Source organism: Zeus faber (assembly GCF_960531495.2).
Source record: "Zeus faber genome assembly, chromosome: 11".
Classification (NCBI taxonomy): Eukaryota; Metazoa; Chordata; class Actinopteri; order Zeiformes; family Zeidae; genus Zeus; species Zeus faber.
In genome coordinates, this window is record NC_137205.1 from 6,969,315 (window position 1) to 6,990,491 (window position 21,177).

Sequence of the window (21,177 nt, forward strand, 5' to 3'; positions counted from 1 at the left end):
CAACAAGCCCTTCAGCCCCCTAGGCCCTTCAACACTGCTAAACACTGTGCCACACGTCCTTGGGGAGAACCTGGGTAGTGAACGCGATACATAGCCCGACTAGGAATCCTTATCAACAATAAGCATGGTTGCGCATGGTTTTGACCATTGCGCATGGGGGGAAGTGATGAGGATTGTGGTGGGAAAAAACCACAGAGGAGAAGAGGTTCTTTAATTTAAGATCCTTTATTATAAAAGGATCTGAGTTTGTCTCTACAGAGGATAAGACAGGCTTAATACACAGATACATACCCTTTTATAGTATCTAGTCATGGAGTGTGTCCTTAGCAGAATATTCATCTGATTATGTAGTACTGTCTACCTGACTGCCTTATCTCTTGGGAATGGCATTGAGTGAGAAAGCTACACTCAAACCACTATTTCAATAGCCAATGTGTTACGCACGCACATCCTTCAACCTTCCACTACATAATCCCCCCCCCCACCTTTTGGGGCTAACAAGCCAAACATTAATTTCCTGCAAGGCAATTGAGTACATATCTCCTGTGAAGCGAGTCTTCAGGAGATATACAGTATATCCACTACAGTATGATTAAAAATCAAGGATATTGGTCTCCATACCTTCAAACGATGATAGATGCCCGCTAAGCTGAGTGTGAAATTTGTGCCCAAAATAATGTTGTAATCCTGAGTGTGAATGGCCGCTCGGAACTGATACTGAGTTATCCTGCAAGGCTTCTCACGGAGGTCTTCATGAAGGAAAAACACCTGATCGGTTAAGGAGCAAACATTCTTGAATCACAGCTGTCTGATATTTTCAGGATCCAATCGGGTGACAGGAGATAAACATACATATGTATCTGTGCATATACGCATGAATGTTTACAGCACAGTTGTGGACGTACGGCTGCTAATGACAGGACCACCACAAAAGAAGACATGTATTAAAAGTGTTCCAATTTGAATTTGTATCTCAACTGTATTCTACTTTTACCTAACACCTGCTATATAAAGGTATATATTTGGTAATCTTTTTCTGTTTATACCACAGAGAAGATGGTTTTGTATATTTTTTATCCATGAATATCATTGAGTATAAACAGTTTTTCTGTTTATCAAATATAACTGTGCATGACAATGTTTTTGTACTATTTCCAACGCATGTAGGTAAGAGGCCCCTGGAAGATTCCTTCAGGAGATATACACTTAATTGCTTAGCATGTGTTTTATGTGTTTTTGTGTGTGTTTTATGTGTTTTTATGTATTTTTGTGTGTGGGGCTAAGTGAGCCCTAAAGGGGGGATATATGGTATAATTTTAAGCTTATATTTAAGGAAAATCAATGGATGAGTAAACATATTTTTGCATTGAGTGTGCCACAATTAGAAGCAGAGGTGGACGGCAGTCAGGAAAGGGCCCTCCTAGAAGGGGCCCTAACTCACCTCTCTCCTCTGGCACTGTACCTTTGGCTTTTAAGACAGCCATGATTAGACCCTTACTTAAAAACCCCAGCCTCGACCCTGAGAGTCTTACCAACAATAGGCCAGTATCAAATCTTCCATTCATCTCCAAAATTTTTCAAAAAATTGTAGCACAACAGATTACTGATCACATGTCCTCCAGTGGTCTATTTGAATTATTTCAGTCTGTAATCAGAGCGCTCAACTTCACTGAGACAGCCCTCACAAAAGTGGTTACTGATCTTTTATTAGCAATGGACACAGACAACTCATCAGCAGTACTATAACTCAACCTCAGCACTGCCTTTGACAATGTTGATCATAACCGCCTGCTAGATCGCCTTGACACATTTATTGGCATTAGAGGTTTGGCACTTTCCTGGTTTAGATCTTATCTTTCAGAGAGGACACACCTTGTAATTCATGGCAATGTGACCTCTGAGTATTATAGTGTGACTTGTGGGGTCCCGCAGGGATCAGTACTGTGTCCTTTACTGTTTAGCATCTTTATGTTACCTCTTGGAGATAGCATACGCAAATATGGAATTAGCTTCCACTGCTTTGCTGATGACACCCAACTATACATGCCCTTAGAACTAACTAACCCGTGCAATTATCAGACCCTAGAGGCATGTCTGGCTGAAATTAAACAGTGGATGTCCTGTAATTTCTTACTTCTCAACTCTGAGAAAACTGAGATGCTGGTTATTGGTCCTGCTAGGCACAGGTACCTACTTAAGGATACCACTTTGAACTTTAATAGCTGTATTATTAGCCAAAGTAGCTCAGCACAAGATTTTGGAGTTTCCTTTCTTTCCTTTCAACTGCATATTAAGAACATTACCAGAACTGCATTCTTTCATCTTCGGAATATTGCTAGGATACAGTCCATTCTATCCATGAGTGATGCGGAGACAATAGTCCATGCATTTGTAACATCCCGCCTAGATTACTGTAATGTGTTGCTCTCTGGCCTTCCCATGTCTAGAATTAAAAGCCTTCAGTTAGTATAAAACACTGTGGCTAGAATCTTGACAAGGACTAGAAAGTTTGATCATATTACCCCTATACTGGCCACCTCGCACTGGCTCTGGCTTTACCTCAGATGTGACTTTAAAGTTTTGCTACTTACCTATAAAATACTACATGGCCTAGCACCTTATTATCTCACAGACTTAGTTGTACCTTATGTACCATCTCAAGCCTTACGCTAACAACATGCTGAACTTTTAGCGATTCCAAGAATTAAAAAGAAGTCTGCAGACTCCAGAGCATTCTCACCCCGGGCCCCAGTACTCTGGAATGCCCTACCTGCGGAAATCAGTCCTGCTACTTATGTTTGAATTATTAAAAAATACTTAAAACTAATTTTTCCAGTCTTGCATTTGATTAACCACACCTGTCCTGTTAGCTTGCCTCTCAACCTGCCTTCATCCTTTGGCACCGGGAACATGACGTCTGGATATTAACCCACTGTGTTATACCCCCCTCTTTTTGCTCAGAGAGGGGGGGTCAGGCTGCTGCAAGCTACCTGGATTGGGCCTGATGAGGACCACATCCGTGGAGGTGTCTACCTGCGGCGCGCTGCACCAGCAAATAGACTCTCATACTGTTAAGCTTTGACATTACATTGTATAGAAGTACAATATCTTATGATTTGTCACTTTATATTATCAATGTTGCTCACTCTGCATCCATTGCAGCCTGGTCATCCTGGAAGGGGGATTCCTCCTTCTGTGGCTCATTGTCAAGGTTTCTTCCTTTTTTCCCCCCTAAGGTTTTCGGGGAGTTTTGTCTTGTTTGTGTAGCCCTTTGAGACTGTATTGTGATTAAGGGTGATACAAATAAACTTGACTTAACTGTCTGTCCACCAGTCCTGCTCGGTGTTGATGTAAAATTATGCATTTTTTCCTTACAGTGATGGGTCATCATGCTTACCCCCCATTTCTTTTGACTTTCCATGTAACCATATAGGGTCATTTTATTTAGTCTTATAGTCGGTGCTGTGGCTTATGTGCTGGTGCACACAATGTCAGAAGATAATGATCTTTGTTGAAACATCAAACTTGTGTCACAAAGCGATGTTCAGCTTTTACGCTATCTGCGGAAACTACACTTATTGTGATGTCTGCCAGTTAAGGTCGCCGGAGACATTTAGCAGACGCTTTTATCCAAAGCAACTTACAATTATTCAAACACCGATGGACGCAGCCATCAGGAGCAATTAGAGGTTAAGTGTCTTGCTCAAAGACACTACAGCATGCTAGCAGGAGGAGCCTGGGATCGAACCAGCGACCACTAGATTACTAGACAACCAGCTCTACCCGTACAAGACAATGTAAGCCAGCCCCAGAGGTCATCTTTGCAATGCCCCCGGAGATTATGCACAATAGTTTCTAAACTGAACATAATAGCTAACCTCATTTCTACCTAGCTAACTGACTGAAACAAATCGATTCCTAAAATGTAATGCAGTTAGCGAATAGAATAATATAAATTAAAAAAAATGAAAATAAAATAAGACTCAAAAAGATTATACAGAGTGGGGGTACAAAATAGAAGTAAAGGGAATAGAGTTATGTATATAAGATAGTCTATTTTATATACAGATATGTGCAGTAAAGTGCATATGAATAAAGTGTGTATGGATATATACAGTACAGTATACAACAGTATGACACAGCAATACAGTAGCACCGAACAGAACAGCAATACAGCGCAGTATGCAGTAACCCAGAACAGTGATACAGTAACTTGCAGTACAGTATGCTATATTCAGTTCAGTAAGGCAGTAGGGCTTTGTGAGTGTCTCAGTGAGGACCCCTGGTGAGTTTAGCATTGACAGTCTCAGTCTCTCTGTCCTCACTGTGTGGCTGCGGAGGTGCTTGCCTAACCGCAGCAGCTGGAACAGTCCGTTGTTGGGGTGATGAGGATCGTTTATGATCCTGCGGGCTCTGCTACTACACCTCCTGGGGTATAAGTCCTGCAGAGAGGGGAGGGTAGTTCCAGGGGTACGTGGGGCTGAACGTACCCCCCTCTGCAGGGCCCGCCTGTCCTGAGCAGTACAGTTTTCGAAACCAGGCGGTGATGTTGCCTGTCAGGATGCTCTCCACTACTCCAGGATCCTCACAAGACCCGGAATTTCTTCAGCTGTGCAGTACCGGGGAGACCACTTTGTTAGTGGATCTGTTCGGCCGGTACAGGAACTGCAGCGGGTCCAAGGTGCGGGGGAGGGAGGCGCAGATGTAATCTTTAATTAGCCTCTCGATGCACTTCAGAATTAGAATCAGAATCAGAATCAGAAATACTTTAATAATCCCTGGGGGAAATTACTTTTGTTACAACTCCAATCTACATACAACATATTAACATACAACATATAATAATTATTAGGAAACATATTTATATATAAATATATATATAAACATATCTATATTCACATGGTAAAGTGTAAAATGTACAGTTAAAAATGTGCAAGAAGAAGAAAGTGCAGAAGTGGATATCCGTGTTTTGAAGTCAGATTACAGAGAGGGGGTGTCTGACTCTCTGAGGGAGGCGTTGTCGAGATTGATGACCACAGGCAGGAATGATTTCCTGTGGCGCACTGTGGTGCATCTGGGTAAGAGGAGTCTTCTGCTGAAGGTGCTCCTCTGCTTGGCCAGTGTGTCGTAAAGAGGGTGTGAGACAAGAGGGTGTGAGACATTATCCAAGATGGACTGAAGCCTGGACAGCATCCTCCTCTCTGCCACGATCATCAGGGTGTCCAGCTCCTCTCCTACGACATCACCGGCCCTCCTGATTAGTTTGTTTAGTCTGTTGTTGTCTGCGACCGTCAGCCCACTGCCCCAGCATGTGACAGCGAAGAAGATCGTACTGGCCACAAGAGACTCATAGAACATCCTCAGCATCGTCCGGCAGATATTAAAGGACCTCAGCCTCTGTAGGAAATAGAGTCGGCTTTGGCCCTTTTTGTAGACTGCCTCTGTGTTTCTGGTCCAGTCCAACTTGTTATTGAAGTACACCCCCAGGTACTTGTACTCCTCCACAGTGTCCACAGGGACCCCCTGGATGGAAACAGGGGTCACGAATGTTTTTGCCCTCCTCAGATCCACTATGAGCTCCTTTGTCTTAGTCACATTGAGCTGCAGATGGTTCAGTTCACTCCAGGTGACAAAGTTGCCCACAACAGTCCTGTATTCGCTCTCATCACCCTTTTTAATACAACCAAGTATTACTCAGTCATCAGAAAACTTCTGAAGGTGGCAGGACCACCAAGGTGAGTTAGGCAGAACATTTTTATGGTTCGCCCTGTTAAACTCCCCAGCCACCACCACAGCCGCGTCGGGATGTTTGTTATGAAGTCCGCACAACACATCATATACTGTATGTCCGATAGTGCTGTGTTGGTGTCCACTTGCGGTGGAATATAAACGGCTGTGATGATGACCGTGAATTCCCGGGGGAGGTAGAATGGCCGGCATGAGATGGTCAGCTATTCCAAGTTTGGCGAGCAGGAGCAGGAGAAAGTCTTGGTGTTGTTGGGGTTCCACCAGCGGCTGTTTATCATGAGGCAGAAGCCTCCACCCTTGGATTTCCCCAACTCCTCCGACCTGTCGGAGGAGTTGGGGAAATCCGGAACACGGAGAAGGACTCGGCTGGATGAATGGCATCATCCGGCACCAGCGGGTTCAGCCATGTCTCCGTCAGGCAGAGGACGCAACAGTTTCTTGTATCCCATTGGAATGTAATCCTCGTGCGAAGGTCATCCATCTTGTTCTCCAGGGACTAGACATTAATAAGAATGCTGCTTGGCAGAGGTGGACGCTAAGGTGGCGTCCTCATTCTGACCCGAATGCCGCCAAGTTTACTGTGGTGCTTCCTCCGTGGACCCACCCGTGGAACAGTGGCTCCAATGTTGTTGTTGTTGTTGTTGTTGAAAGCGTTGGTGTATAAAATATCTGGGGGCCACTCTGGATCTGCAGATAAAAAGTAACAAAGTTGATCTTTCAGGGAAAGGTGCATTGCGACCGACTGCCGATGAGTTAATTTGTTATGTTTGTGTAATTTTGGCTGTGTTTGTGTTGAAAGAAATATATGACATAGAATCGGAAATATCACACAAAATAAAAGGTCTGCAGTCCAAAACAGCCACAGTGGGCTGATAATCATAAAGGTTGTATCGCTAAGGCATAAGACCACGGTGGGTCACAATTGTACATATAGTAACAAAAAAAGTAGAATAGAGTTGCGATTCTAAAACTGGCCACGTGGGCCAATAATCTGGTTATAAAGTCAAGTGTGTGATATGGTCTGGTGCCAGCTGCAGTTGGGCCGACGAGTTCAGTTGCAATTGTCCCAGAGTATGGTCTGCAGTCCGGGAAGCGCTTAAATAGAGGTTGCTGAGCTGCGGTTTGAAGGTACATGTACGGGCTGCGGTCCAAAACAGCCATGGTGGGCTGATATTTGTGTGATTGGAGTGCACTGTGTGTGATTGTCTGTCTGTCTGTCTGTCTATCTGTCTATGTGTTGTGATTTGAATGAAAGTGTTGTAGCTGCAATCTTCTGATCCAAAGTCATACGTAACCTGCCAGCTCTCCACAAAATAACGGGTCTTGGTGACTGAGGGGGTTGGCGTAAGTACATACAAGCTCCTCCAGTACCCTGATCCAAGGGCAATTTAGTGGCTGTGGTTTCGAAAATTGATGATTTAAAATGTTGTGTGATACATTCAAGTGAAAAGTAAATTTCATTGTTGTGTTTTGTGTGTAAATTGTATTTGCTAGAGTACCAACATTGTATGGTTTAAACAGTGAAAAGGCTTTTGAAAAGTGTGCTGTCATGGCATCCCAACTGTGGGACAGGTAGCGATAAATAGGAAGTGAACAGAGCTGTGTGTGGAGACGAAATGAGAAGGAACAAGGAAGTACGTTGGTATGATTATGCGCTTTGCTATGACGTGTGACTGTGTGTGACTAACCCCGCCGATGATCCACAGCTCAATCACCACACAGCAAGATTATAATTAAACAATGAGTTCCACCCACTCCAAGCCACACATAGCATAGACAATAGTGCTAATTATTAAACTGATACCCACAAATAATCACAACAAACTCACCCTTAATTCAACTGAACCAAGTGAACCCAACCAAACCAACTGAACCAACTGAACCCACCCTTAGCCACAATGGAACTGACTATGCCCGATATGCCCTCCCCTGTGGAAACACCACTCCAGACAGTCACAGGATGCCACCCTAAACAAAAGAAAGAGATTGAGAAGGCCTCCGCAAGATGGACCAAGGTGACCACTAGACGAAGCCCAGCCCTAGCATGGCCGGCCCATGGATCATCTCACCCACACCGCATCAAGGCTGTACCTGCAGCCATCCAGGCCAAGAAAGATGAAAAGGCCAAGACCCAGAATGACGAGGCCCTATTCACCCACCACACAGCCATGCTGTGCCTGTTCCTATGTCCTAACGGCAGCAAACCCAAAACGATGATGGCTCCACTGGTGAACGATGACGACGACAGCCGGCTCCAGAACTGCTTGGGCGGCCACCAGCTTACACCACTACACCAGCCACTCAAACTAGTAAAAAGGTAATCAAAGCTCCTCTGATCACAGGAGAACCCATTCAAGCCACCATATCGATGGAAGTCACCAAATGCACCCTCTACCCAGACGACCCAACTCCAGATCAGACAACCAACGGAGGTCCCCCACACTCTACGCCATTCCATTAGAGGGAACTGAAAGAAACCTCTGGGCCAGTGGGAGGCGCAAACCCAAGCTCCAGGGGTCACCCCCAACTGTCGACTCCTCAGAGGAAGACTCAGAAGACGACCCACCAAGCCAGATCGCCATGCGCCGCAAAGTCAGTGACAAGCTCACCATTGAGACAGAAGCCTTGGCCAGAGGATGCCAGGCGCGCCTGGAGATTGCTGAAGCAAGGGCAAGCCTGTTGCATCAAGTATGGGAGAGGGAAGATGACCTTGACACTACGCTCGAGTAGCTCACTGCTGAGTGCGCTACCAGAATGCGCCGGAAGGGAAGTGGGACACGACCAACAAGAAAGGGAAGAGGGGCGGTACACAGCCACACACCCACTGCTGACAACAGGACCCAACCGGGCACCCAAGTACATCGTGTGGGGAAATCAGGACATGGTCTCTCTGACCCACAAACTCCCAGAGCTTGCAAAAGTAGCACGCAAATGGATCGTAGTGTTCGAGAATTTCACATCAGGGCAGCCGCTAGCCCTCGGTGACATCAAGGCCTTACTCACTCCACTGATGGGCCTCACGAAGATGAGTGCGATAGCCACCAAAGCAGGTCTGGGCATCATTACCACCATGCCTAAACACAACGCATTGCCATTCAGCCAGTATTGCAAGGTGTTCTGGGAAGCACTGAGGCCTACCCGACCCAACCCAACAGCACCCCTCTGGAAGGTATGAAACTGAGCTTGAATGATGACCCAACCTCTCACCTGCATCGCTTGGAAAGGGAGTGGCATATGGAGACCAGTCACAGAGTGGATGACAACTCACTGACGTCCACCATGTTTTGCACCATCGTGAAGGGATCCCTGCTGACTCCAGTCCAGTCCAGCCTGGAAGGTGTCATTGGGCTCGAAACCATGCCCTGGCCATAATTCAGAGAGCATGTGATACATCACGTCGAGCGACATCGCAAAAAGCCGGAAGGTAAGAGTGACGAAGAGACTGGACTGCGACTTTGTTTCCTTCAGGCCCAAGTAAAAGGGCTCCAAACCAAGGAGAAGACATCAAAGGTCACTATGAGCCTGGTGGTCCATGGTCGCGAACAAGCCCCAACCGCTCCACCAGCGTCAGCGCCAGTCATCCCACCTATGGCCCAACCTTACACTACGATGCCCTATGTGCATAAGCACCATACTACGCACCCCAACAGCACCAACAACAGATGCCCACCAAACCCATATACAGTAACAGACCCGGTTACAAATTTGCACCACCAAGAAACAACTACCAAGGCGGAAGAGGATGAGGAGCCCCCAGAGGCACTGGACTGTCCCCACAAGCGACCCGCCAGCCCAGAGGACCCATCATCTGCTACACCTGCGGAGAACAAGACCACATGTCCTTCCAATGTCCCTTACCACCGCAATAGGGCTGCCCAGGGAATGACAGGCTAATGCTTTCACAGCTGTCATACCAACCTGAGAAAGAACAATTGCTTCATATCTATGTCATGTACACACCCTACCCCTTCATATACACACAGGGCCTACCTACACCTGCATTGGCCGACCAAAGAGTCAACTCCCTTTCTCCGGACGACACTAGGATTCTCTGGGACTGCACAATTAATTCCTGTCACACAGCCTCTACCTATCTCTGTCGAAGGCCAAGAAGACCAAGCTCCCATACTCGTCTCCCCACAGACCCCAGCAAATCTATTGGGATGCAAGGACTGATACTCCACCAAAAAACAGTCACCTACTGCCCCGTTGTCCAGGCTGCCACACCTACGGTCTCCTGGCTTGTCTGACCACTCACAGGCTTGATCCATGCCCAATGGCTGAAGTGGATGGACTGTGTCAACAAATACTGCCCAGAAGCAAGACTGACCCGACAACCGTGCCTTGTCACCGTGAAATTCGGCGAGCCCCTGAACGACCCAATCTGTGAAGAACTGTGGGATCACTCGATCAGGTGCAATATCACTACCTGTACATTGGCCCCGCAGGAGCAGAGATAGCGTTGACCCTCCCTAAAGCTATTTAGCCCAAGTTCCAATTTTTGACATCGCAACCACACACCTCCCTGCTTGTCCAGAAAGGTCATCGGTCCTATGAGATGGGACCCATGGTGGCCAACGTCATGTCACGCAACCCTTGGCATCCCACCACCATTAACCCAGATGTCTTGACACTGGCTGGAGTCTACATGATGAATGATGTAAAATGATGCAGTTTTTTGCTAATAGTGATGGGTCATTCTGCTTACCCCTATTTCTTTTGACTTTACATGTAACCATATAGGGTCATGTTATTTAGTCTCATAGTTGGTGCTGTGGCTTACGTGCAGGTGCACTCAATGTCAGAACATAATGATCTCTGTTGAAACGTCAAACTTGTGTCACAAAGCAATGTTCTGCACCGATTGTGACGTCTGCCAGTAGAGGTTGCCAGAGACTATATAACCAGCCAGCCCTAGAGATTGGGGCTCTCTCTTCTAGAACAGACCCCTGGTGCATGTACTTAGAACTTTGTACCAGTACTTAATAAATACATTTATTACTATATAATAAATGCTCAACTCTTTGTCTTATTTTTGCTCCTGCACGGTTATGTTGAAACTCAATCCGGCTGTGGCAGACGAGGGGGCGTGGTAAAGCCACTTGGGCAAGGGACAGGGTGGCTTGGCCCCATGGCAGCGCAGCTTTATCAGGTCTGCCCAATTAGCCTCTTTAGCTTTCATTGCTCAGACCCAGCTGGGAAAGTTTTCATATATGTTGTTCTGTCTTTCAGTGAAGATCATGTTGTGCATGATGCGGAATCGCCTGTGATACAGAGCTAGACCGAGAGAAACAGACTCTGATAATCCCTTTTATTTATTGTTCATGTTTTGCCAGCGAGCCTTTGTGTTATCATTATTAATAAAATCCTCACCATGTCGGCACTCCACTGCCACTGCCCATCTCCCTCCCTAAACCTGTACATGTGGGTAGAGACTCCCACAAGTAGCGTATTCAGCAGGACATGGGAGGGGCAGGGTGCCGGAGGAAAGGCACCCAGGAGCCGATCCGCTGGCGGGAACACCTCACAGACCTAGAGGACGAGCATGACTTCCTCCGCTGCGAGCTGGATTGTGTCCTCGCCAATGTGCGTCACCCGAAGGATGGAGTGGACCTGCCCCGGCTGTACGCGGGAGGTGCTGCCACCGCACCATCGCCATCTCCAGGAGACATGGGTCCCACTGGGACGCGGAGAGCCGCAAGCAAGCCGCAACGCATAGCTGGCCCGCTGCCAGCCGGGAGCCAGCCAGGGAACCACCCCCGAGTCCAGCCCCAGGATCCACATGGGCTTCGTCTCGTTCCCAGAGGAGAATGCCAGGGGGGGCCCTGCGTCCACCCCCAGGACCCATGCAGGACTTGCGGGGTCCCCAGCCTTCCCGGTGCCCTGTGTGAGGACCTCCAGAGGCGCACTGCATCTATCCCCCGGACCCTCGCGGGAGTTGCTGGGACCCCGGCCCTGCCCAACGACCTAGAGGGGTCTGGCCGGGGCTCCACCTTGCTCTTTGGTACAGCGGTAAGCTGTCTCCCCTTTCTGTGCTGTCCCCTCTCTGTCCCCCTTTACCTTCCAGGACGGTGCCACCATATGCCCACAGACAGATGCTCAAACGCCTGGGCAGAGGTGATGGCATTGCAGACGACCCGACCACATCCGGCGACAGCCCCATGATGGAGGTCGGAAAGGTGGTTCGGGTCGCTGATCGGGGAGGGGCCCAGTGGGAACGTACCCTTAAGTGTACTTAACGTACCCTTAAGTGTACAAAGTACCAACTTTTCGGCACTGACCAGACATTTGTCTGGTTTAACTCGAAAGGGTACGCCAGATCCTGTCCAGTGGATGGAGGTGTGCCAGCAAGCATTTGAGAAGGTAAAATCAGCTCACTTTGGGAACATTACATTACATTACATTCAGCAGACGCTTTTATCCAAAGCGACTTACAATTATTTAAACACCGACAGACACAGGAGCAGGAAGCCAGTGCTGGGTACGCCTAACCTCTCTCTCCCTTTCTGCTTGCAGACTGATGCGTCAGACAGATGGCTGGGGGCAGTATTGTCCCAGCAGGTGGGGAGCGCTGACCGACCAGTGCTGTACATCAGCCGGAAGCTCTCAGAGCGGGAGTCCAAGTCCAAGTACAGCACCGTTGAGAAGGAGTGTCTGGCCATCAAGTAGGCGGTCAGTGCCCTCCGGTACTAACTCCTGGGGCGCCCTTTCATCCTCTGTTCAGACCATGCCCCACTGCAGTGGCTCCACTGCATTAAGGATACCAACAAACGTACACCTGTTGGTATCTGGCTCTTCAGCCCTTTATTTTAAGGTGATCCATAGGTTGGGTGTGCAGATGGTGTTGGCTGATTGGGGGGGGGGGCTGGCGGCCGGATGGCTCCCTGGCCTAAGTTCGGCGGTGGGGGTGGCAGAGGAGGGGGCCTGGTTAAGCCACGTCTGCAAGGGACAGGGCTGGCTTGGCTCTGTGACAACAGCTTTACAGATACTTTAAGTTCTGTAATTTGCAAGGTGGGGCCGTATGAATCTGGATTGTTGTTCCGCCACATCCCACACAGATGCTCGATCTGATGGTACCCTAACGCTGGTCATCCACATGATGTAGAAGAAAATGTGATTCATCAGACCAGGCCACCTTATTTACATTACATTACATTTACATTTAGTCTTTTAGCAGACGCTTTTATCCAAAGCGACTTACAAGGGAGAATAACATTCAAGCTACATTGCGACAGAGATTAGTGTAACAACAACATTGGTGTAACAATAAATACTGCAAGGTGGTGCTAAGTAATTGTAGGTTAGGACAGGAGGTACTCACTGAAGAGCTGGGTCTTCAAGTGCTTCTTAAAGACAGAGAGGGAGGTCCCCGCTCTGGTCATTTTTGGCAGCTCGTTCCACCAACGTGGAACTACAAATGAGAATAGCCTGGATTGCCGTGGCTGTATGGCCGGCAGAGCCAGGCGACGCTCATTTGACGAGGGCAGCATCCGGGGGGCAACATGTGCTCTTACAAGAGCATTTAAGTAGGCGGGAGCATTCCCAGCAATCACTCTGTAGGCCAGCATAAGAGACTTGAACTTGATGCGGGCGGCTACAGGTAACCAGTGGAGCTCGATGAGCAGCAGAGTGACATGTGCCCTCTTTGGCTGGTTGAACACCAGTCGCGCCGCCGCATTCTGTATCATCTGTAGTGGCTTCACCGCACAGGCCGGCAAGCCTGTTAAGAGGGCGTTGCAGTAGTCGAGACAGGACATCAACAAGGTTTGTACCAGCAGTTGAGTGGCATATTGGGTCAGGTACGGCCTGACTTTTCGGATGTTGAGTAGTGCTCAATGGTTCATTGCTCAATGGTCCAGTTCTGATGCTCAAATGCCCATTGTAGGTGCTTTCAGCGTTGGACAGGGGTCGGCATGGGCACTCTGACTGGTCTGCAGCTACTCAGCTCCATACACAGCAAGCTGCGATGCACTGTGTGTTCTGACACCTTTCTATCATAGCCAGCATGAAATTTTTTTAGCAATTTGTGTTATAGTTACTCTTCTGTGGGATCGGCCCAGACAGGCTAGACTTCGCTCTCCAGGCGTATCAATGAGCACATGGGCACCCATGACCCTGTCACCTGTTTCCTTCCTTGCACTACTTTTGGTTGGGACTAACCACTGCATACCAGTGGTCACTCAGATCCTTACACTTGTCCATTCTTCCAGCTTCCAACACATCAACTTCAAGAACTGACTGCTCACTTGCTGCCTATTATATCCCACACCTTGACAGGTGCCATTAGAACGAGATGAGCCATGTTATTAACTTCACCTCTCAGTGGTTTTAATGTTCTGGCTGATCAGTATATGTCAGAGGAAGTATGACAGGCAGTGACCCAGTATATATAGTGGGGGGTGGGCCTTATGATGGGTGCCCTAGTGGCCCAATCACAGCCTGTCAGGGCCAAGTTGAGAATTGGTATGTTTAAAAGGGCTTTGAGCTATATTCAGTGAAGCTGTCTGGTGACAGCTTATCACATAGTAAGACCTCTTGTTATTCATTCGTAAAACCAGGGTTGTAGTACAACACAACAATTTTGTTGATGTTTTGTGCACTAATAAAAAAAAAAAATTGTTATGAGTCATGCATTCACTCCCCTTAATGCAGAGTCAATTTGTCTGTGTGATTTTACTTGTTGTTCTGTCTTAATTTCCACCTTCACCTTCCACCTTCCACCTCACGTCAGTAAGGACCCCCACCAAAAACATGCACCCATCATCGTCTGACCAGCAATGGACATTTATCACCTGGTCCCCGGGCGCGTCCACGTATGCTGCCCACTGCTCCTGGCTGTGGCCCCGGAGGAAGGACAAGCCAGGATGGGTCAAAAGCAGAGAATCCATTTCACCGGCCACCATCAAAGCATGTGCATGTGTGTGTGTGTGCAAGCATGTGTTGTAGTGTGGTGTGTTGCGTGACGAATAAAGACTATTTCTTTTTTTCAAGAAATTGAGATTTGAATTTGCGATTTGGTGCTCATAAAAATACATGACCAATCAGTAACCTGTGGTGATGCTGTGTTAAATTGGAACTTCAAAATCCTAATTCCTGGTTGGTAGTCCCCATTTCAGAGTTAAATCTGTTTCTTTTGGCTCTGTTTGGGACGGGTGTAGTAATTTTGTTTGGCAAGCTTGTGCATACTACAACACGTATGTTGTTGTATGCAAAACATAAAAAACTTCAGGATAGCTACAGTAATTTAGACGTGTTTTTTTCAAATAAAACCTGATGGAAAGGGAACTGTTTTTAATTATAGGTGCAGTGTGTAGAATATAGTGGCATCTAGTGGTGAGGTTGCAGGTCGCAACCAACTCCCCATGGCGGAGCAACATGGTGACCTCCACGGAAGAGAGAGACTGCGAAACTCACGAAAAACGCGAAAGGCCCTCTCTAGAGCCAGTGTTTGGTTTGTCCGTTCTGGCTGCTGTAGTCATCATGGCTGTGCAACATGGCAGCCTCCGTGGAAGGGGACCCGCTCCCTATGTAGATAGAAACAGTTCATTCTGAGGTAACAAAAACGCAACGACTCTTATTTTCATGGCATTGTACACTAATCAAAACATACTTGTGAACATTATATTCCATTCCTGCCAAGTCAGTTCCGTGAAAGATCAGTGCAATAAACAACAATAAATTCCTCTGAACTATTGCAATGTTACTAGTAACTAATTTGACAATTTTGTCATTGAATACTATGGGGCTCCTTTGCCTCCGACTAGTACCTATTTCCATTATTACTAGTATCTATTGCAATCTAACTAGTTTCTAAACATGTAATACTAGTACTTATTCGTTAGTGACTAGTGCCTTTTTTTTAACTATTTCGCGTGTAAAACTGGGCGAGTAGAGCGGAACTCGGGTAAAACGATCAGATTATATAAATATATAATAGTAGTAATGAGATGTGCATAATAGTCAAAGAGGGCGGTGTCTGCAGTCCGCGCGGCAAACGCCGGTATTCCCACGACGCCGGTATCCCCCCGGCGGTGGTGAGCCCCCGCCGGGGGGATACCGGCGGAGTGGACGCTGAGCCGCGTCCTGTCCTCCAACTCGGGCCAGAGCAGTCTGGCCCCAAATAGCGACTTGGAGTTGTGGTTATTGGCATTACTGTATGAAATGGCCGTTCCGTTGCATCTTTCAAATAACTCGGGATTTTTCCGGAGTGCCGGGTAGAAGGAACGCGGCGCGAAACGCTCGGGCGGAGTCATTGTGAGTCCTCCAATCACAGGCCGGGATTTTCTTTGGTGGGCCGGGCTTGCTATGGCGCCTTTCAAGTCTTCCACACGAGGCTGGCTCGCGCAGTACGAGACCGAAATGGCGGAGACAGCGGACAGAATGGAGGTGAGTGGAGATTACGCACAAGAAACGCATTGTTAGGAGGAGGCGCTCGGTGGCGGAGGCGCAGTCTTAGTCGCGAAATCGGCCCCGGTGTCGGAGTAACTATGCCGCGAATAAGCGAAGGGTTTTATTCGCCTCCGGTCATTGATTCCTCGGTATACGTACTTTCCAAGCGAAGCATCCATTTTACTTAACGAGCACCGGCGGCAGCTTTGCACTGCCCTTGTCGTTCGCGATCACGTGTCGAAATGCATCCGTCCCTGAAATATTCAATACATCATCGAGGCTGTAGTCGACGATTTAAAACCATTATTTAACCAAACTATTAACGTCGGCCACACTATGACGCGCCGCCCAGCAGTTCAGACCAGACCGCGTGGGGGCTATCGTGCTAGCTGCTAGCCCCTCTAGGCTCCAATGCTGCCTCATGCTCACATGGCTCTGCCGTAAAGCCGTCTACTCGCCAGGCACAGAGGAGGCCTAAAGTTCCGAGTGGCCCCCTGTCGTATTTCGGTTTTTGGGAGTCGCGCCTAGGATTAATGGCAACTAATGGGTGAGCGGCATGGGCCCTCTATTCGTACACGAGCACTATCTCCCACAGTACGAGGGGAACGGTGTAGATGGGGGGGATTTGGCTTTGGCAGTGGTGGGGAAAGAGCCCCTCGACGTGATCCATTAGAACGCGGCGCGTTTTATAAGGTTTTCTGCGTGTGAATGATGGATCGTCATACAGGCGCATTTGCAGCCATGTGCTCGCATCCTTTGTGGCGTGGGACAAAGTTAACGCTGGGAGCTCGTTCAACTCAACGGGTCGTCTTGGCCTTCTTTATACACGAGAGCCCCAACTAAAAATGTCTGATAAATAAATCGTATTATATATATATTTAAAAAAATCTTTTCCTTTTTTTTTTACTGTTTTGATTTCATTCATTTTTTTCTAAGTTAAAAAGATATTTAAGGTGATATTGATTTGAAGTTTAAATTACCAGTCAAACCGACCTGAAAGCATTCACCATGCCCCGATTTTGATTTTGTGTCTCTCTGGTGAGATTTCTCAGGGGGAGAGCTCTGCCAAGCCTTCAGCTGAAGACATGACCTCAAAGGACTACTACTTTGATTCGTATGCCCACTTCGGCATCCACGAGGTGATTGTTTTTGTTTGATCTTTCTTTTAATGCAAGCATTAAAACTGTCTGGCCATGTTCTGTCCACAATTGTTAACGTGGCTTTTTTATGTGGAGTAATTTTTTTGCTTGTTTAATTTGTTCTGGCCAATTGTAGGAGATGCTGAAGGACGAGGTCAGAACTCTCACCTACCGTAACTCCATGTTCCACAACAAGCACCTGTTCAAGGACAAGGTGGTGCTGGACGTGGGCAGCGGTACGGGGATCCTCTGCATGTTTGCAGCCAAGGCCGGAGCCAAGAAGGTCATCGGGGTAAGTGTTTTTATACACAAACACGTCTAGAGTTTATTAAATCGAAAGCACAACTTCATATTCAAGTTAGTATTGTAAATGTTTTTTAACGACACGGTATCTCTAAAATCCAACATTGAGTAGTCTGTAATGTGTAATTATATGTATGAATATTTACGCGCCCTATTGTTGCATTTGTCGATTATTTGGTGTAGCTGTATAGTGAGCGTTTAGCTTTGCCTGTATTGGATTCAATGGTTGCTGGAGGTCAATGGGTAACTGGCTACCCGTGTAGCAGGTTACCGCCACAGTAATTGGTGACAATTCAGTAGCTAAAGGAGCATCTTTGTCTTCCCAAGCACATTGGGGAGTGGCTGCATCATTAGTATTCGCCTCCCTGTAGACATACTGCAATTTAATGGGATTTCAAGACACATGTGGCTCATGTTTTACTGAGTCTTTTTCTCGTTCGTTTATAGATAGAGTGCAGCAGCATCTCTGACTACGCGGTGAAAATCGTGAAGGCCAACAAGATGGACGATGGTGAGTGTCTTAGTGTGTTTGCAAGTTAAAGCACTTTGAAGACCCAGTTGTCTGGGCCTTTTGCTAAAGTGTATTCCTCCCCCATGTCTTGCAGTCGTTACGATCATAAAGGGCAAGGTGGAGGAGGTGGACCTCCCTGTAGAGGGCGTCGACATCATCATCTCTGAGTGGATGGGGTACTGCCTCTTCTACGAGTCCATGCTCAACACCGTCATCTATGCCAGGGACAAGTGGCTGGTATGTATACTGAAACAATGTGTTGTACCCCAAGTACACTGAATGCATAGAATTGACATTTGCCCCAACAAGTATATTTTAAATTAAATGGCTAAATGACTCAAACAAGCCCAGTTACAGGATGCCCATCCCAAACCGTAATTAGTTTAGTAGTTCTGGGATCTAGCCCGAGATACTGTTCATTTATTTCACAGATTAAGTGTCTAGTTTAGCTGCTACCAAATGCCTTTGTTCTGGCTCACCCTGTGATGTTGGTTTTAATGTGTTAACCTGTTCTCCCTGATTTGCTTTTGCCTCCACGAACAGAAACCGGATGGGCTTATTTTCCCAGATAGGGCTACCCTCTATGTCACAGCCATCGAAGACAGGCAGTACAAGGACTACAAAATTCACTGTGAGCAGCTGTGATGGCAAACTTTCATATTGCTTAAGACACCATAGTAGGAACTGCAAAGCTCATTGATTTTTACTGCTCGCCTCGTAGGGTGGGAGAACGTGTATGGATTCGATATGTCCTGCATCAAGGAAGTGGCCATTAAAGAGCCCCTGGTGGACGTAGTGGACCCCAAGCAGTTGGTCAGCAGTGCCTGTCTCATTAAGGTGGGTGGTTGGATCGGCTGACACTGGGACGCAGAGTCTCTTCACATGATTGGCAGGAAATGAGTTTCCGTGGCGTTAGGAGTTGTATTTTAATATCAATTTGTGGCTACGGTTGACTCAAACGGTTCACATGAACTTTTGGTAGCCGGTCAACCTTTTATAGTGCCACCATCTACGTTTTAGTCTGTTGGTATTCATAGCACCTGCTGGCCAGAAGTGGGATTGTTGTCATCTTTGAGACATTTGAGCTGGCCTTTGAGGCTTCTAAAAATGTTTGGAAAGAAAAGCCGTGTTTATGTAACATTTCAATAATTGGCATTGATGTTTACTCTTACGCAGATTCAATAAAAACCTTATCCGTATCACAATTTTTTCCCCACTCTTAACTTCTTTTCCTCTGTCCACGCAGGAGGTGGATATCTACACAGTGAAGATTGAGGACCTGTCCTTCACCTCACCGTTCTGCCTGCAGGTGAAGAGGAACGATTACATCCACGCCCTGGTCACCTACTTTAACATCGAGTTCACGCGCTGTCACAAGAGGACTGGCTTCTCCACCAGTGAGTCTCACCCCCGTTAAGACTCGGGTCTTGCATGCAGTTGTAATTCATGTTCGGCCCTGGTTTCTACTAGTTTTGTTTTTATTAATGTAAGGCTTTGATGGATAAAAATACATTCCTGTTCTACTTTCCCCAGGTCCCGAATCTCCGTATACTCACTGGAAGCAGACAGTTTTCTACCTGGACGACTACCTGACTGTGAAAACTGGGGAGGAAATCTTTGGCACCATTAACATGAAGCCAAATGTCAAGAACAATGTAGGGGCAACTCTCACTTGGCTAATATGGCTCTCAATATCGGCAACTATTTGTCACTGTTGTTGTTTTGCCATTTTGTTTAACTGACATGCTACTGTTTTTGTTTTTCCTCCATTTTCAGAGAGATCTGGACTTCACCATAGACATAGACTTCAAGGGTCAGCTGTGTGAGGTGTCAAAGACCTCAGAATACAGGATGCGCTAGGACCTAAACACCCCCTCCCCCACCCCCCACAATTAGTGTGTCCATGTGTGCAAGGAAGGGGAGTGATGAAGGGTTAGTGTGTCGCTCTGTGTAGGGACAGAAGACATGCTTTACTGTAGTTTTTCTCATTCGGATAGTATGAATATTTAAAAGGAAATTTTTCTTTTTCTTTTTTACATATTCTAGGGGCCAAAGTGAATTGCCCCGGTGATTCATTGTGCAATAGACCCTTTTAAAAAATATTAAGTCTGTCAGTGTGCCGTCGTCTTGATGTCTTTTTGGGGGGGTTTCTGTTGACCCCAGCCGCTCTCTGACCCCACACAGTGCGCACACTCGCGTTTTGACCTTGGCTGACTTGCCTGTACATAGCGTAACTCTTAAGTCACTTTTGTCTCCTTGTCAGATCATGGATCCCGAAGCCATGAGCCAGTTCGGTCCCTTCCTCTGTCCGTTTTGTTTTCTAAAAAATAATATTCTCCACCAGTTCTTATAGAGCTCTCTGGCTGTCTAAGTCTCACCCAATCACAATATTAAATGGGCCAAATCATTTCACTAATCCTACTGTCACACTCGTATAGTGACAGTGCCACACAGCATACAAGTGGTGTCCCTCTTTGCAGATGTAGGTTCTGCACGTGTCGCCTTTGTCATATACGCAGCGGACGGCTGTTGACTGACTTCAGTCATCATGAATCATGAATTGCCATGTAAAGGATCACCACTTGTTTGCTGTTTGGGACTATTTGTATGTGGTATAACTTTAAAACCTTTCCTTTACTCTTATTTCTTTTATTTTTTTTGTTCTCGACCCTTAACCGTTGTGGAGTCTTGTGCCCATGAAACAGTTTTTAAGCAAAGTGGAGCACTTTGAAAGTGTCTAAGAATGGCTCAGGGGTAATTATATTGCCTTTGTGGTGGATCATTGTAGGACCAGACTGTAAATGTGTTTTTTGTTTTTTGCTTTTGCCGATTTTATAATAAAACTATTGAACTTTCAAAATGTGGCCAGTTTCTTGTACGATTGACTAGTCTCAACAGCTTGTTCAGTGAGCGTGCTTGTCCATGATACAAAATGTTAGTTTTGAGTAATATCTAAGTTGGGTATATTTGTATCTAAGGCCACTGCTGTTTAAAATCCAGATATATTTTAAAAAAAAAAACAAGGTAGGTTCTATGTAGACTGGGAATGAAATATATTTTAGAGGGTACAATTGCATATGAAACAAC

At 46.8% G+C, this 21,177-nt stretch overlaps 1 protein-coding gene across 2 annotated transcripts; it reads left to right on the forward strand.

Annotated features, from left to right (window-relative positions):
- Positions 1-16,084: 16,084 nt before the first annotated feature.
- Positions 16,085-20,954, forward strand: prmt1 (protein arginine methyltransferase 1). Of its 2 annotated transcripts, none has more exons than XM_080009691.1 (10): positions 16,085-16,134; positions 17,190-17,276; positions 17,413-17,568; positions 18,027-18,090; positions 18,185-18,327; positions 18,634-18,721; positions 18,812-18,927; positions 19,337-19,487; positions 19,624-19,745; positions 19,867-20,954. In XM_080009691.1, the coding sequence occupies exons 1-10, from the start codon at positions 16,108-16,110 to the stop codon at positions 19,948-19,950; spliced, it is 1,038 nt and encodes a 345-aa protein (XP_079865817.1). In that variant the 5' UTR covers positions 16,085-16,107; the 3' UTR covers positions 19,951-20,954. The 2 variants fall into 2 exon arrangements, with proteins under 2 accessions (XP_079865817.1, XP_079865818.1); XM_080009692.1 differs by having other exon boundaries at positions 16,088-16,134; positions 17,181-17,276.
- Positions 20,955-21,177: the final 223 nt, after the last annotated feature.

Coding starts and splice junctions, on each gene's coding strand:
- prmt1 (XM_080009692.1), top strand. CDS start 16,108: ATGGCGGAGACAGCGGACAGAATGGAG. Junction 18,091..18,184: donor GGCCAACAAGATGGACGATG/GTGAGTGTCTTA, acceptor CATGTCTTGCAG/TCGTTACGATCATAAAGGGC. Junction 18,328..18,633: donor ATGCCAGGGACAAGTGGCTG/GTATGTATACTG, acceptor CTCCACGAACAG/AAACCGGATGGGCTTATTTT.